Below are 15,724 nucleotides of genomic sequence, written 5' to 3'. Positions count from 1 at the left end.
CCTCATGAACAGATGTTACACTACTCCTTCTCATTTGAGTGGGCAGGGTCCATTCCACTAGGATAGGCCTCAGCAGTGTCAAAGTGATACAGCTGGGGTTCTACCAGACCCTTCCGCAGAAGGACATGTCGCTGGATCCACCATGGAAGAACTTGAGTCAGCTGATGTTTCGCATGGACAGTGGTAGGAACAGCAAAAACATAGTCAAGTTCCTCCAAGCTCCTCTTGGCAGTCTCAGGCATGAACAAGAAGATGGCCACAAGCGCAATGATGTTAAGTCCAGCATAGAAGCCGAAACTGCCAGCAGGCGTCAAAGCCAGCAGCATACGTGGGAATGTGAGTCCAAGAACAGCAGCCCAGAAGTTATTGGTTGCAACGGCCCAAGACATGCCTATTTCTCTGTGGGAGAGTGGAAATACCTCGGCAGAATAAACAAAGGCACAAGGACCTTCTCCGGGAGAGTAGAAAGCAACAAAGGCGAATATGAAGAAGGCAATCATTCCAAGCTGAGCTGGAGAGGAGGAGGGAATATAGAAGGACATGCCGGTGCCGAGAAGAGTAAGGAACATGAACGGGAAAGTGGAGATGAGCAGGGTGCGCCGTCCCCAGGTATCGATCGTCTTGAGGGCGGGGAACGCAAAGATGAACATGGTCTACCATCATGTTAGCTCGGACTTGTTGGTCATATAGAAGAGGCGGGCCTACCATTCCAAAACCCCAAGACACGAGAAGTGCAGTGATGTTATTGGCGCCAGCTTGAGTAAAGATGGTTGAGGAGTAAAAGGCAATGATGTTGACTACAAGAACGGGTTAGACATTATCATCTTAAAACTTGAGAGGGGAAGGCCACTTACTACCGCACATCTGCTGAGCAATCATAATGATTCCTGAGGCTTGGGTAGCTCGTCGAATGCGAGGGACAGTAAAGAGTTCAACGGCTCTGGTAAAGAAGTTCGCCTTCTCGAAGCCCTCTTCCTTGACGAGCATATCCTCAGCTAGCAGCTGCGAGTGGATGTAGTACAAGTCTCGTGCAGCCTGAAGAGGTGTGTGGCGAAGACGAAGGAGCGAATTGTATGCCTTGTTGTGCCGTCCTTTCTTAATCAACCATCTTGGCGACTCGGGAGCAAAGAAGATGCCGAGAAGTAGAGGAACAGCAGGGATAAAAGCAGATCCAAGTTGGAGTCTCCAAGCAATAGATCCAGTATGAACCACAACAAGGTTTGCAGAAAAGCCAAGCATGATTCCGAAAGCGACAAAGAGCTGCCACGACATAACCAGAGCACCACGGATGACAGCAGGAGCATTCTCGGCAGAATATACAGGGACAGTGACTTCCTTCAGGCCCATTCCAATTCCGAGCAGAATTCGGCAAACCAGGATCTGAACCCAGCTCTGAGAGAGTGCCTGACCGATAGGAGCGAGGAGACTGAAGAGGGCTCCGATGAAGATGGTACCACGACGGCCGATAAGATGGTTCAAAGGGTCGGAAAGCCAGCAAGCACTGAGAATGTTAGCATCAACTCAAGAGTGCCTCTATTGCAGCATAACTTACAACAGAGCGATTGACATATATGGGGCACCGTTGATAGCACCAATGATCCATGAATTCGACTCACAGGTGCCAGCTGTCTCACAAGCGTCGCCGTGATCCGCGATACCAAAGGCTTGAGGGAAAGACAAATTGGCTCCGTTGGAACCTGTCTGGTCCCACCCTTGGATAGCTGCACTGATGGAATTGAGAAGGATTGTAAAGTAGAGGGCCTTGGGATGATTCCATCTATGATCCCTTTCGGTTCGGAGAGCATCAAGATCTTCTTCATTCAGTTCTTCGATCGATTCAAATTCGGCTGGACCCTGTGCCACGAGAGCACCCTTTCGAAGATAGGGCAATGCATCGTTGAGGTCATGCTGTTGTGCGTAGGCTTCGACATTGTTAAGAAGACGTTCCTTGGGAATACCGATGAGAGGATTTCGGATTCTGTCTTTGTTAATATCGATCAACAACGGGGGACTAGACTAAAAGACTCACTCCCCATTCTCGTTGTGCGCCATGAGGACCACACTTGCTTTTCTGTTCCTCTCAACAGCATCGTCCTGTCTCCTATGCACAGATTAGACGTCAGTCGATCAGGGAAAGGATAGATGAGACTTGCTGATCTGCTTGCTCAATGTGATGAGACATGATGAATCAGATTCAAGTCTAGATAGAACAGTAATGGTGTAAGGTATTGGATGGAAGTCTGGAGCTTGACTTTTCGGATTCCATTGCCAGGATTACCTTGGCAATATATACTACCTTGTCTTCCTCATTATTCTCCAAGTTCCCCAGGTTCTCCATGTTTACAACGAGTCCGGGGAATTGTGGAGAAATTCCATCAGGCTTGTCGTTAGTTGCACCCATATCCATGTGTGGCGGCTATCCAGCTCGGTTCAACCACCGAGCTAGACTCGGCTAGCAAAAAGCCACAAATTCGCTCGGCCGTCCACCCGACCCTACTTTTGTGATGTGATCATTTCAGCCTGTCAGCGAGACATTTTTCGCAACGTCTCAGAGTCAGATATTGTGGTGTACTGTCTTGACGGAGCTTTGGGCGATTGGTCGCGCGGGCGAAGCACCGAGGGAGGAAGCTCGTTGAATAACACATTTTCTCTTGTCAGAAAATCCGTAGCCATTGGTCAGCTACCGACGTTTATATAAGAGCAGAACTCAAAGCTGTACTTTAAACAGACAACAAAGTACTTCCTCATCGATCTCATCAGTTCTGTTCAGCTTATCTTAAGAAACCACCATCGTCACAATGTCATCTGCAACGGTCACCGAGGTCTTGCAGCGCAAGCCCAAGAACTTTGCCATTCAAACCAACCCGGCGCATGACCTGCACCTTATTGAGGCCGACGTCCCTGAACCCGGGCCATCGGAATGCCTGATCCATGTCCGTGCCACTGGCATTTGCGGTTCAGATGTACATTTCTGGAAGCATGGCGCCATTGGTTCAATGGTTGTTTGCGGCGAGAACGGACTTGGCCATGAAAGTGCTGGTGTCGTTATCAAAACCGGCAAAGATGTAACCAAGTTTAAAGTTGGTGAGTAAAGCATTATCTGATGCCATCGCCAAACCGTCGAACTCATGCTGATGATTTGCACAATAGGCGACAAGGTTGCACTCGAGTGCGGCGTTCCATGCTCCAAGCCTACGTGTTACTACTGCCGAACCGGCCAATACAACGCTTGCCCTGACGTTGTCTTCTTCTCCACGCCTCCCTACCACGGCACCCTTCGTCGTTACCATGCTCACCCAGAGGCCTGGCTGCATAAGCTACCCGACAGTCTCAGCTACGAGGAGGGTTCACTACTCGAACCTCTTTCAGTGGCGCTTGCGGGCATTGACCGGTCTGGCCTTCGCATGGGTACTCCCCTAGTTATCTGCGGTGCTGGACCTATCGGCCTTGTAACCCTCCTGGCCGCTCATGCAGCTGGGGCTGCTCCCATTGTGATTACAGACTTGGATGAGAATCGCCTTGCCAAGGCCAAATCCCTCGTTCCTCGAGTTCGCACAGTGCAAGTTGAGCGGGGAGTGGAATCTGAGAACCTAGGAAAGAAAATCGTCGAAACTTTGGGTGAAGAGGCGCGACTGGTGATTGAATGCACAGGTGTCGAGTCCAGTATCCATGCCGGTATTTATGTAAGTGCAAGAACAACTTGCTCTTATGATTCATTTGACTGACGTATTCATTCAGGCCTCCGCTTTCGGCGGTGCTGTCTTCGTCATTGGAGTCGGCAAAGACTTCCAGAACATCCCTTTTATGCATCTTTCTTCCAAAGAGATTGATCTTCGATTTCAATACCGTTACCATGACACGTACCCCAAGGCCATCAGCTTAGTAACGGAGGGACTGATTGACCTCAAGCCTCTTGTTACGCACCGATTCAAGCTAGAGGAAGGTGTCGAGGCATTTGGTGCAGCTTCGGACCCTGCTGCAAGAGCTATCAAGGTTCAGATTATTGACGAATAGACTTATGGTCTACAGCAGATACTAGATAAGGTAGGGTTGTACTGGATGTTAAAGACTATTTGATCATAAATGAAGAGGTTTTTATTGCAACTTTAGATAACCCATGGCTCTGGCCGTAGTGAAGTCCGTGTGGTGCCTGAGGTTTTGTGGACGAGAACTGTTACAGACTCAGTATCCGTTGTCAGATGCTTGATGTTGATACCCAGATGTAGTAGTCTCTGCATCTGGCGACAGATTAGACACAATAAACAACTAGATGAACAAAAGGACTTCTTTAAAGGGAAATCTTTCACGGTTCAATGAGTTGGTTGGATCCAATACACAAGCAGAATGTTTTGGTGGTGAAGGACTGACCTTTATAGAAGACTAAATTCTTAGTTCCCTCGACAACTCTCTTGGAAGGTGGCTCTGTATCCCAAAAGCATGATGTGTACCCAAAAGGTATTTGAATGAGGTTCTCAGGCTTGATAGCAAACTCCCCGAACTCATGATGTCGAACGTTTTCGTAATAACAAAGCATTGAAGGCATCACGCAACCAGTCAAGTAGTTGAGAGTTGCAGTGGTGAGTATCGCTTTGGTCCACAAGGGGTGTTTCCGGCTCTTTGGGTCGGCTGCCTCGTTGAATTTTTCTCCTACCCACATCCAGATGCCCATGGGGTTATCATTGAGAACGATACCAATGGTGTGAGGCTATGAGATGAATGTCAAGAGTCGGTATACCTAGCTCCAAGCATCGAGCTTCACTGAAATCTTGAATGTGCGGGAAGCGCGTCACAGAGTTGGTTTGTATGTATATTCCAGCGTTCTCTCGATTTGTTTTTGTAGAGATAAACCTCAACGAAGGGCGCAATTCGTAATGTCTACCCTATATCCATCCACTAGCTATGTGTGGAGTACACGAAAAAGCATCCTTGAGTAATTCACCAGGGTTAGAATCGAAGCCTTGCTGACGACGCTTCGTAAAAAGAATCCATGACCGTTCCGATACGACGTAATACCGGGTGCCCGGTTGACGCTCCCCGTCTCTTTTGCCGGCCTCCCACGTGCTTTGACAGACTTATGCGCTGTTTCGTTTGTTCCAGGTCCGGTCGAAACCGTTGAGAGATCTTTGAGCTGATGATGTTGTTAGTAGCTGAATGATTATCTGCACCACCTCATGCTGAAGAATTACGTACCGGAAGGGACAATATCGAGCGCCTTGATGGAGGTATTTAGTGGCTGGCTGATCATGAAAAGAGCAGCGCGAGCCACATCGTCCGAGATTAGGGGTCTACCAGGGTGATATAGGTTAGATTTGAAGCGACGACAGAACATGCAGATATCAATCAAGACAAAACGTACTCAAACCCTTCAAAGAACTTCTGATACTTGTCCTCGTTATTCCCAACACGTAGTAAGTGGAAATTCGTGGCAACGCAGCCTGGACGCAGAGCCAGTACACGAATGTTTGTACCAGTCAATTCGTTTCTCAAAGCATTAGTGAAAGCTTCCTGGGAAGCCTTATTCGCATGATATACAGCCTCGCCGGGGAACGGAGGCACTTCGAGACCCGTGATTGATGTGATGGTCAAAATGGTCCCGGAATTTCGAGCTCGCATGGACCTATTGAGCACTGAGTATGTAACGAACATTGTTCCATTGGTATTGGTATTGTTCATAGTTAGAATGTCTTGTATTTTCAAGTCGGGGAAAGCTGCGGGAGCTCCCAAAGCAAGCCCGGCCTGCCGGTATTAGTTCGTCAGCATATTAACCCCAACTCATACTTCACAATGGCATCCCGTCCTTACGTTGTTGATGAGGATATTAATCTCTCCGATCTCTTCGACACTCGATGCGACAGCACCGTCGACCGCATCGTAGTCACTTATGTCAACTGCTCGGTACGTGAACTTGCCAGAATTCGACGAAGCAAGTTTAGTTGTAATAGCTGCCAACTTATCCTATACAAGGAACGTCCTTCGTTAAGCCTTTACCACGACCGTGTTGGAAGCACCGGCAAGATGACTCACCTCAGATCGCGCGAATAGGATCAAGTTTGCTCCCTGTTCCGCCAGCGAAGATGCAATGGTCTCGCCGATACCCATGGACGCGCCCGTCTGGACCAGGAGTTCAACATTAGCTGAAAAATATGTTTAGACTTTTGCAAGTATTTACCAATAGTACAACCTTTCCCTGCAAGGCCATGGTTGAATTGTTCTCAATTTGTAAGGTTCCGCAATTGGACACGCTTTAAGGATTTTGTTGGGTGAATATGACTTTGGTAACCGGAGCAGAACGAGGACGGTAGTAACTTTATCAAGTAATATAAAAAAACTTGAAATATATTTATTTTATAGATATTACTAATTGGTTTTACAGTCTATCCTTAGTGGGTTAATTACATGTATTCAAGAACAGGTCTACTTCGACGCTGTTCGCAACGTGCCCCGAATGTCCCACAATACGCTCCATTTCGTGGACCCCGTGTCTGCTATAATAAGGTCAAGGCACTCGTCGGTGGCGTCTCCGAGCAAGATTTATGGGTACATTGCCACAATGCTAGAATACCATTGGCTCGGCGACACCACCGAGGAGTCATACAACCAATGAGACAAGACTCCGAGCTTGCTTAGCTTCTCCATCCTGACTCAATTGTTTCCATCAAAGCCGCCGGCGACAGTTTGGAAACCAAAAGCGAATAATTGGAAAGGAAAAGGCTGAAGACACCTGTGTTGCTAGACATTGAAAATATATCTATACGTGGTACATCCCCACTGGGAAGATCTGGAATGTCATAATTTATCTAAGGCATTAATTACCACCATGTCATTGAACGGAAAAGTCGCGATTGTTACGGGAGGCGCCCGCGGAATTGGCAGAGGCATTGTTCTAACATTGGCGAAACAAGGTGCAAAAGTTTGTTTTATTCTACTCTCAAATGAAAGGCTTTACTGACTTGTATAGGTCGCTTTCACCTACCTATCGGAGTCGTCAGAAGCACATGCCAAAGAGCTTGTCCGCGAGGTCGAATCCCTTGGCTCCTCAGCCCACGCGATAAAAGCCGACGCCGCGTCTCTCTCCTCGCCAAAGACAGTCATCGAATCTACCCTTGCCGCCTTCAATGTCCAAGAACTCGACATCCTCGTCAACAATGCCGGACTCGGATCTGCAGGAACACGTATCGAAGAGGTCACGTCCTCTGAGTACGAAACAATAATGGCAATAAATGTTCGTGCCGTCATCTTCATGACACAGGCGTTCGTCCCTTATGTGAGACCAGGGGGACGTATCGTCAACCTTTCATCTATCTCTGCCAGAGGCGGCTTTGCTACACAGGGCACCTATTCAGCATCCAAGGCCGCGGTTGAGGCTCTCACGCGATGTTGGGCGACAGAGCTTGGACACAAATACAAGGTCACAGTCAACGCAGTCAATCCAGGACCTGTGGACACGGACATGTACAGAGCCGCGGGAGAAACACACCTTGCCCGCATGGAGGAACAGAATAAGAAGACACCAGCGGCCCCGAGAGCAGGCACCGAGAACGATGTTGCAGAGATTATAGGATTTCTTTGCGAGGAACGATCTAGATGGATTACTGGAGATATTGTATGTGCCAACGGCGGTATGATGTACACTTGAGTTAGACAGCTAGAACAAGGCTATAGATAGAAGGGCTGTGGATACATGGCAAGTACATGAAATAAACTTCATATCACAAACCAACCCTACCAACCGGGCATCCAGGTTCCCCAACCCGAATCTGGTCCTGTAGAATCCGAGCTTCCTTGCAACATAATCCCTCCAGTGGCATCGAGCAACTCAGCATCCGAGGAGGTCTGGGCATAGAAGGGAAACGGCATGCCGCGTTCACCAAAAAACATCGCGTTCCGATCTTGACCACCAGTGTCTGGCGCGGGAGGGGCATTGCTTTGCGTGGTCAGTTCCCAGATATCCATAGAAGTGCTTTGAAGATTCTGGCTGGCGCTTGAAGACGTTGGTGTCTCGAACAACGATAGGAAGATTTCTCTTTGATCTGTGATTGTTAGTCCAAGACCAAGCTTGATTCAAAGATGATCACGTACCTAACAGTCTCTTCAGGATATCGCGAGCGCGTAAAGCCATACTGTTCGTAGAGCCGAGGTTCCACAAACACTCTACAGCTCGGCTCAAGTCCCTTTTCCAAGCGGGCGCAAGCGGATGTGCGGGCTCGTAGATGCAACATGTTGCTTGCACAAATGTAGCTGTGATCAACCAATATGTAGCGTACCAGGCAAGACCCCGTGGTTGTTTAGGTTCCCTTTCGATGTATCCGCAGATAGACTCGACACATTTCTCTGCCACAGAAAGACACGTCGAGATAGGCTCAATAGAGATATCGAGGCTTTCCTTATCCTTGATCCTGCGGAACAGAATCGGTCTGCTGAGGACGATACGGAGGTGAAAGGACCGCCATATGAGAATCCGCTTGGGGATCTCAAACCATAACTCGAACGCTAGATTTTCGTCAAAGTAAGAGGGGAGGTCCTTGTGCCATTGGGCGATAGACCGATCCAGTGTAACGGCTCTGTCGTGACTCGGTATCTGATGAGCAAGAAGCTCGACCTGAACCATGTTGGCGATTTGTGCAAGCCTGGCATGCTGTGCGAGACAGGATGTTGTGCTGGGGCCATCTTTGGGACTGGGAAGGCTCTCCATATCCACGGCAAGATCCTGATCATCGAGATTCGAAGGAGGGCGGACATTAACTCCCACCAAGGATGCAGGCGGTCTTCCGAGGGTCAACTGAGCGCCAGACACAAATACGAATATGGCCCACCATGCTCGTCTACGGATTTCCATTGTGAATGGACTCGAAGATGGCAAGAAGAATTCACGGTGAAGACCAATTGCCAAAGCCATACTCCAACCAATCCCGATGAGTACAAAACCTGAGTTGGGTTTGTTCCGCTTTTGGAGGTAGTTTGCCATGAGAACAAGCCCTTGGACATAACTCAGAGATCCCTTCTCCAAGATTTCCATAGTCAGACTTTGCCGCGCCTTCTTATAGAATGGAACGTCGCTATCGGATGCATCAGTCGCACCGACAAAAGCTCCAATTGCAATAACAATATTATGCAATAGTGGCCATGATCCATCGCGTGGTTTAGCCAGTGCTCCTATTCCATCGTCAGCTACGCCGCGGTATCCTGAGAAGACTCACCCGAAAGTCTTGCACGAAAGGTTCCTTCGTGAAGAATTGGATATGAGCTATGATAAATCTTGAAGTAATCATCTATGTACCGTGAAATATCTGCTGCAGATGCTTCAGATGTGCTGCGGCTATCTGGGTCATCAAGTGGGAAAAGTGTTGGCTGATCGGCGGGGATATACAAATGCAGAGTTTGAAGGAATTTTAAAGCCGCGACTCCGGATTGAGGCCCGGTATATCCGACCTTTCCCGGTTCCGTGATGAGTGATCCCATACCATCGGTCGTATTGTCGAAGTCTTGGGTTTCATCAAACTCGTAGTCTTCAGCGTTACTCCATTCAGCTGGACTAGGGTCATTAGGCGGCTGATTGCTTGCTGGTCCGTATCTTGTCTCCGGGGCCTCTGAGAGTGTACCAGGACTTGAGCTGGGAGGTGGATTTTGACCAGCTGATTCAATTCGTCGTATAGCATCTTGAATACTTATTTCTGGAAGGTGAACGGCCCAAGCCTTTTCCATTGATGATATTAATTTCTCAGCCTGGTTCAAGCGCCTGTTAAGGTTGTCAGCACAAAACAACCCTGCAGTTCCCACGTGTCTTGCCTTTGCAGGGTAGTCAGCGACTCCAGAACTGAACTGTATCTGCATTCTTTCTTGTCCCTTGTACAATTGGTGCATTTGGCCCCTCCCGAGCATCGCACCTTGCGACGTTTGCATTCGTTGCAGGCTTGCGCTTTGCGAGACAAGGATAGCCTGTGTGGCGAGTCACGTTGTGGGCTGCTCATTGCAGTTATCGTGAGTGACTTCGGCTTAGATGTAGAAAGAGGGACACCGTTAGGTACATCTGGTCGTGATAGAGGTGTTAAGTCAATGGATCACTGAATTAATTATCAGTGAAGAAAATGTCGGTGGAGATGCTTGACTGAGGGTGAGGGGCTGGTGTTGTCTTGTGCCTCTACCAATAATTGCCATGAGATACCAGCCTAGGCCCGATTGGGTATCGGCTCTGCCACGGGAAGGGAATTTAAAGAGAGATTTTAAGGAAGAAAAGAACAAATAATAATAAGAACCATATTAGAAACAGTACTTCCGAGGGACGTATAGAGTTTGTGAAAGAGTATACCTAGTTATCTATCGGATAGCATGTTCCGTTATGCCCAGCGCCAACCCGTTCATCTGTCCAGCCCAAGAAAGTTCCATACTCCTTGCACTTGCTCTTCCAATCAGCGTCATCAATCGAATCTCCGTTGCAGGTCTCTCCATCAAATTTCGCCTTGATCGTGTTAGTTACGTCTCGGTATAAATTCAATTTAATACTGACAATATCCTTGTACTGCTCGCAGACTTTCTCAGTAACGTCAGGGTTTGTCAACCACCAAGCATCACTGGCATTCTTGATGTGCAGACAGCAGTTGTGCTTGCTGTCATCTGTTGTCTCCTGACTGTCAAGGTGCGTTAGCGAAGCTTCCGATATGTAGGAAGGGTAGGACATACGCCTGCACAGCTCCGACAAGGAGGACGGAAAGGATGAGGGACTTGATGGTTAACATGGCGATTGTTGTGCTAGACAATTGATGCAGATGCTAGATGGTGCAAGAATGGTAGAGGTAAAATAGGTATTTAATACTCCAGGTTAGACCACCTGTCGTCCTAGTAATAACTCGGCAGTTATATCTTGTGCACTGGCCACTTACTATAGATATCCTCCAATCGGATCTAGTCCTGGCAACTTCCATGGTCTTGTCTCCATATTTCATTCTACTCAATGGTACGCTGGCAGGCTCTATGACGTGAAAGCTGCCCACAGCTTCCCAGGTGGACTGCTTGGCCTATGGGAGTTACACACCGCCCTATCAAATGCTAAACATCATATCGCACATTTCGGATATAAAAGAATTAATTGAGATGTAAAAGACCGAGATAGCCTAAACGTCACCCCATGGTGTTTAAAGTCATGGCTAACAGATCCCCGATGGTTCAACTTCCAGATTGCCTTAATGAGAGTCTATTAGCTATTTACATTCATAACCGACTTCCCGATCAAGATAATCTTTGTGTTTTGAAAGGTCAGTTTGCAAGTCGTACGATTCAAATCAACACTATGAACAGACACTACCCCCTGGCTTAAATCTCTGTAGAGAGCTTGCTCTACAACTCTAACAGCCCGGCTTGTTGTCAGAGATTATGTTCTCGTCAGAGCGTCCTAGCTGGCATGACTAAGATCTTTTATCCCACTCGGAGGACAACTCAATCTACGGATAGATCCCGAGAGTCCGTGAGTTTCGAAGGGCCGCTGACTAAGACGTAAATCCTGCGACCATATGTCCGTCTTGATTGGGACAATGCCTCGATTCCCCACAGCGGCTGGTCTGCTAGTGGAACATCCTGTGATAAGGTGCCCGGCAATGCGAAATTTATCAAGTTCCGAACGACAGTATAGACATCAATACCGCCTCGTCAGGGATTATAGCATAGCTACTCAGATGAATGAGCTAGAATCACGGATACAGCGACGACCCGATCTTCCGGGCGGGCGTTAACCGTCTGTCTACAGTAGTCATCTTTTACTTTAAAAGCTGATGATGTCCCAGTGTATCGTGGAAATCCAATACATGAACAACATCAGACCTTTAAAAGCCAACAAGGACTCAACTGAAATCGACCATCTCTTCTTCAACCCACCCGAATCCAACCATGGAACGAGCAGAAGATACCGGAATCTCCATTCTTGTTGTCGGGGGCGGCATTGCAGGTTTAACCTTCGCTATTGAAGCTCACCGGAAAGGCCACAATGTCCAGATTGTGGAACGACGACTCCGTGGGGAGACTGCGGGTAAGAAGCTTCCTTTGCATGCTGGAAAATCAGCGTGCTGTACATACCAGTTCATTTAGTGGGTCATTAACGGTTGATGTAGGCGAACTCATTGTGATTACAAGCCCTGCCCTCCAGACTCCGAAGAAATGGCCGGGTTTCATGGAACGGGCGAGACAAGAGGCAGTCAGCCCGACCATCACCTTCAAAAAGTTTGACGGGAGTGTGATCGGATCCTTTCCTATGGGTCTCTCAGAAGACCCATCTCTGCCTATCTACCGATCAAAGCTGCATAACGTGCTCTTCGAATACGCCGAGCAGCTCGGCATTCCGATCGAGTTCTCCGCGGGTGTTTCGGAATTTTTCGAAACGGATGGCCATGGAGGTGTGGTCCTGTCTGACGGGCGCTGCCTCGAGGCTGATGTAGTGGTGGCGGCTGATGGAGTTGGGTCCAAATCGTGGGCGTTGGTCGTTGGCAGTAACGACCCGCCAATTAGCTCAGGATTCGTACTCTATCGTGTCACATTCCCGGTGGCACCGGCCCTCGAAAATCCAGTCATCGCGGCGGAGCTTGGAGGTTACAAAGACCGCACACTCCTACACGCAGGTCCTGGGGCACACATTGTTACTTCCAAAACAGCTGAAGAAGTTTGTTGGTTGCTCACTCGCGCGGTATGTATTTTCACGTGCACGACCTTTGCTAGTGTTGTATACTAACCTCGCGTAGGAGGAAGGTAGTGTTGCCGAAGAAGACTGGGCGAAGGCAACATCGATCGACATGGCCCTCCAGGCTGTCGAGGGTTGGGAGCCATTTGTGACTGAGCTTATCAAGGCAACACCTAACCACAGCGTTCTTGACTGGAAGCTTATGTGGCGTGACCCCCAACCGAGATGGGCGTCACCTGGGGGCCGCGTCGTCCAGATCGGTGATGCCGCACATCCATTTCTGCCAACCTCGGCCAGTGGTGGGACTATGGCCATGGAGGATGGGTATACTCTGGCAGCGTGCCTGGCTATCGCTGGGAAGCGGGATGTCCCCCTAGCAACCAAAGTGCACAACCACTTGAGGTAAGTCGCGCCCGAAAACCCATGTCTCGCAACCAGACTTTAGGTATAGATGTGATAGGGGCTGACAACACACATTGATGATAGGTTTGAGCGAGTCTCGTGCGCCCAAAAGATGGGCTTCAAAAATCGCGAGATCTTCCACAACACCGACTGGAATGCCGTCGCCGAGAACCCCCAGATTTTGGCGAAAGTAGCCGGAGACTGGCTGCTACGCCATGACCCAGAGCAGTACGCGTATGAGAATTACAGCAAATGTGCGGAGCACTTACTCAAGGGTACACCATTCGAGAACACAAACTCTGTACCTGGCTACACATATAAGCCTTGGACTGTCAAGGAGCTTCTGGACGCTTCGGAGTCTGGCAAGCCTGTTGAAGACGAAGGAGACTGGTTCTAAAAGTAAGGACATCATCAGTGGGGTGGACATCGTATAAAGGATAAAGATATATTTCTGGGCTATCCTACTCTAGCGATACGAGTTCTATTTAGTTAATGACTCAGAAGGTCAATTCCTTCGGGGTTTCATGGGGGACCCACTGCGACGCAAGCTTCGCAAGATCGACTAGTGACTGAGTAACCATTGCAGAAACATCTTTGAGACCCCGTAACCTTTCGTCGAGGGAATCCAGCAACGAAAGAGCACGCGTCTCTTTAGCCCAGTCCAAGAACCTATGTCGCAATCCGTAAAAGGTATCACGTCTCAGCGGCTTCTTTGGCCGACCTGTACCGCGGTCCTTCGGTACAATCACCTTTGTGAGAAGGGCGTAATCATATTCTTCCACAATGCGGTCGAAAGATTCAAGACATTGAAGCGCAATGTCAGAAATGGGAGTTGGTCTCTCGTCCATGTTCTGTGAGTCTGAGGATTGGGTGGAATCTTAGGCAGGTTGTTATTTTGTCAAATAGTCTTTTGGAAATATTTGCAGATGTGCTATTGTCAAAACCTAGATGGTACAGCAGATTAAGGGCATTTCATCGGAACTCGAGCTCGAAGTAAAGGGAATGGGATCGGGGTGACCGATGGCCTGGGTGGCAGGAGCATGTAACGTCAAGAACAACCCAACCAAGCTTGGGAGCGAGGTTGCAAGGTCGGATCAGGATTCTTTGTTACGCACAAATAGTAGGGCGTCTAACGAGACAATCTGAAACTATTCATTCTTTGAGATCAATCTCATGTACCGGAATGCTTTGTTCTTAATTCATAAAGGCTGACCATCATGTGCTTGCTAAGCTAGTAGACCTGCTCTCTTGGGAGCTTAGCATAACACCAGCTATCGCTAGGACCACCATCCAACAGCCCAGAGACAAAAGAGAACCATAAAGCAAAGAGCCATTGTTTTATCATTGCAGCTCTTTTCTCAGTTAATTGTCGGGCAACATTTTCCCAACAGATTGGATGGATGCATTTGGCTGACTTACTATGATCGCTTATTACTACCCAACAAAGACGTTAAAACTGAACGGAACGCGTGCAGTAGCTTTTTAGGAGCGTCGAATTTTTTAATCTGGTCAGACCAGTGAGTTCCGTTTTGTGCTCCAACGGTTTGGATCGTGATAGCAGCTGCCTTGTCGGCACGGATTCCGCACTACTGATATCCCACTTCTGCAGTCTTTTGTCGAACGTACTTCGAGGCGTACGCTCCCATGAATGCGTCCCTGTGGTGATAGTTAAAACTGATGTGAAACACCTGTTATGATTTAAGACATACCCTGCACCAGTGGTGTCTTTGACCTTAGGATTCTTCTTTGAAGGGTGTCACGATAACGAACAGTGCACAAGGGAGTGTGGATCATCGACTGTTCGGCGGTGCCAGAGTGCGAGATTAATTTCTTGACTGTGTCCATGCATACCACACAAGTCATGTTCTTTGTTCTTCAATTGAGGGGTAATGGACTCACCGGTCTGTTTCTTTGTTTGCTGGTGCACTGGGTTGCACATCTTTCTGGACACCCCACATCCTCATCAGTTCTTTTTCCATTTCGCATCTTAGTTTACTGATGAGAATTCAGGACGCAAAAAGTATTACACCATCTAGGGACAAGATAGACCATGTCTGTCCGTCTAGTATTTCACTTCTTCAGCTGCTTTTCCCCAGCTATCGTTTTATATATACAGGGGCATTAATGTTCAAGCTACAACCTTTCTTAGAACACTATCAGTAGACATCCATCGTAAGTTGAGCTCATCAGCTTGCAGCGAATACCAGTTTCTATTCGTTTCTTGCGCGTGGTATTATTTACAAGTTACTATTAACGGTTCAGATTCAAAGTGGAACTTTAATCGATTAGAAGGACTAGGTCTGGGATGTCTACTACTTCCTTGGCTTAATCAGAGTTACGGTCAAGTCTCTAGCGGGATAGGAGGGGAGAGCAAGAACAATGCAAGTCAACAACTTAAATATACTACTATCTATGTTCTGACAATACCATGTTCAGTCATATTTGCAAATGTGTACTTAACAAAATAACGAGCGTTCCAAGTTCAGGCTATGGACCCAACACTCCTTGACATTTGTCCATGGTACAGGATAACTCCGTGTCAAACCTGTAGGATCCTCCTCTCTAACAATAGACTTGGGTCCCGCAACCTGATGCTGACATTCGATTTGTCTTATTCCATAACGGGTCTTGCGCGTACTGAAGGCGTTTGGGCTGGAATAG

At 48.2% G+C, this 15,724-nt stretch overlaps 7 protein-coding genes across 7 annotated transcripts; 3 read left to right on the top strand and 4 right to left on the bottom strand.

Annotated features, from left to right (window-relative positions):
* Positions 1 to 20: 20 nt before the first annotated feature.
* Positions 21 to 2,182, bottom strand: B0J16DRAFT_396054 (uncharacterized protein; the record flags this gene model as incomplete). The annotated part of the gene is made up of 6 exons (XM_046132232.1): positions 21 to 653; positions 706 to 797; positions 855 to 1,501; positions 1,553 to 1,978; positions 2,030 to 2,094; positions 2,150 to 2,182. 6 exons carry the CDS (start codon positions 2,180 to 2,182, stop codon positions 21 to 23), a joined length of 1,896 nt encoding a protein of 631 aa, XP_045987897.1.
* A 616-nt stretch (positions 2,183 to 2,798) lies between these two features.
* B0J16DRAFT_381858 (chaperonin 10-like protein) lies at positions 2,799 to 4,014 on the top strand (the record flags this gene model as incomplete). Its single annotated transcript, XM_046131192.1, has 3 exons — positions 2,799 to 3,084; positions 3,151 to 3,683; positions 3,739 to 4,014. The coding sequence occupies 3 exons, from the start codon at positions 2,799 to 2,801 to the stop codon at positions 4,012 to 4,014; spliced, it is 1,095 nt and encodes a 364-aa protein (XP_045987896.1).
* A 1,058-nt stretch (positions 4,015 to 5,072) lies between these two features.
* Positions 5,073 to 6,199, bottom strand: B0J16DRAFT_412514 (uncharacterized protein; the record flags this gene model as incomplete). Its single annotated transcript, XM_046133314.1, has 6 exons — positions 5,073 to 5,128; positions 5,191 to 5,285; positions 5,357 to 5,736; positions 5,803 to 5,955; positions 6,025 to 6,111; positions 6,170 to 6,199. The coding sequence occupies 6 exons, from the start codon at positions 6,197 to 6,199 to the stop codon at positions 5,073 to 5,075; spliced, it is 801 nt and encodes a 266-aa protein (XP_045987895.1).
* A 478-nt stretch (positions 6,200 to 6,677) lies between these two features.
* On the top strand, positions 6,678 to 7,636 carry B0J16DRAFT_301585 (uncharacterized protein; the record flags this gene model as incomplete). Its single annotated transcript, XM_046124601.1, has 2 exons — positions 6,678 to 6,910; positions 6,959 to 7,636. Exons 1-2 carry the CDS (start codon positions 6,818 to 6,820, stop codon positions 7,634 to 7,636), a joined length of 771 nt encoding a protein of 256 aa, XP_045987894.1. The 5' UTR covers positions 6,678 to 6,817.
* Positions 7,637 to 7,679: 43 nt separating this feature from the next.
* On the bottom strand, positions 7,680 to 10,084 carry B0J16DRAFT_87455 (fungal-specific transcription factor domain-containing protein). Its single transcript, XM_046134616.1, has 4 exons — positions 9,787 to 10,084; positions 9,198 to 9,736; positions 8,080 to 9,153; positions 7,680 to 8,030 (listed from the first exon to the last, which is right to left on the bottom strand). Exons 1-4 carry the CDS (start codon positions 9,966 to 9,968, stop codon positions 7,723 to 7,725), a joined length of 2,103 nt encoding a protein of 700 aa, XP_045987893.1. The 5' UTR covers positions 9,969 to 10,084; the 3' UTR covers positions 7,680 to 7,722.
* Positions 10,085 to 10,207: 123 nt separating this feature from the next.
* Positions 10,208 to 10,787, bottom strand: B0J16DRAFT_336324 (uncharacterized protein). The gene is made up of 3 exons (XM_046127199.1): positions 10,678 to 10,787; positions 10,505 to 10,625; positions 10,208 to 10,456 (listed from the first exon to the last, which is right to left on the bottom strand). The coding sequence occupies exons 1-3, from the start codon at positions 10,731 to 10,733 to the stop codon at positions 10,307 to 10,309; spliced, it is 327 nt and encodes a 108-aa protein (XP_045987892.1). The 5' UTR covers positions 10,734 to 10,787; the 3' UTR covers positions 10,208 to 10,306.
* A 965-nt stretch (positions 10,788 to 11,752) lies between these two features.
* Positions 11,753 to 13,587, top strand: B0J16DRAFT_370013 (uncharacterized protein). The gene is made up of 4 exons (XM_046130330.1): positions 11,753 to 12,016; positions 12,099 to 12,667; positions 12,723 to 13,063; positions 13,148 to 13,587. The coding sequence occupies exons 1-4, from the start codon at positions 11,878 to 11,880 to the stop codon at positions 13,458 to 13,460; spliced, it is 1,362 nt and encodes a 453-aa protein (XP_045987891.1). The 5' UTR covers positions 11,753 to 11,877; the 3' UTR covers positions 13,461 to 13,587.
* Positions 13,588 to 15,724: the final 2,137 nt, after the last annotated feature.

The sequence above is a fragment of the Fusarium flagelliforme genome, assembly GCF_020744385.1.
Source record: "Fusarium flagelliforme strain FIESC 12 MPI-CAGE-AA-0113 chromosome Unknown B0J16scaffold_2, whole genome shotgun sequence".
NCBI classification, from domain to species: Eukaryota; Fungi; Ascomycota; class Sordariomycetes; order Hypocreales; family Nectriaceae; genus Fusarium; species Fusarium flagelliforme.
This window is presented reverse-complemented; position numbering and strand designations above follow the sequence as displayed.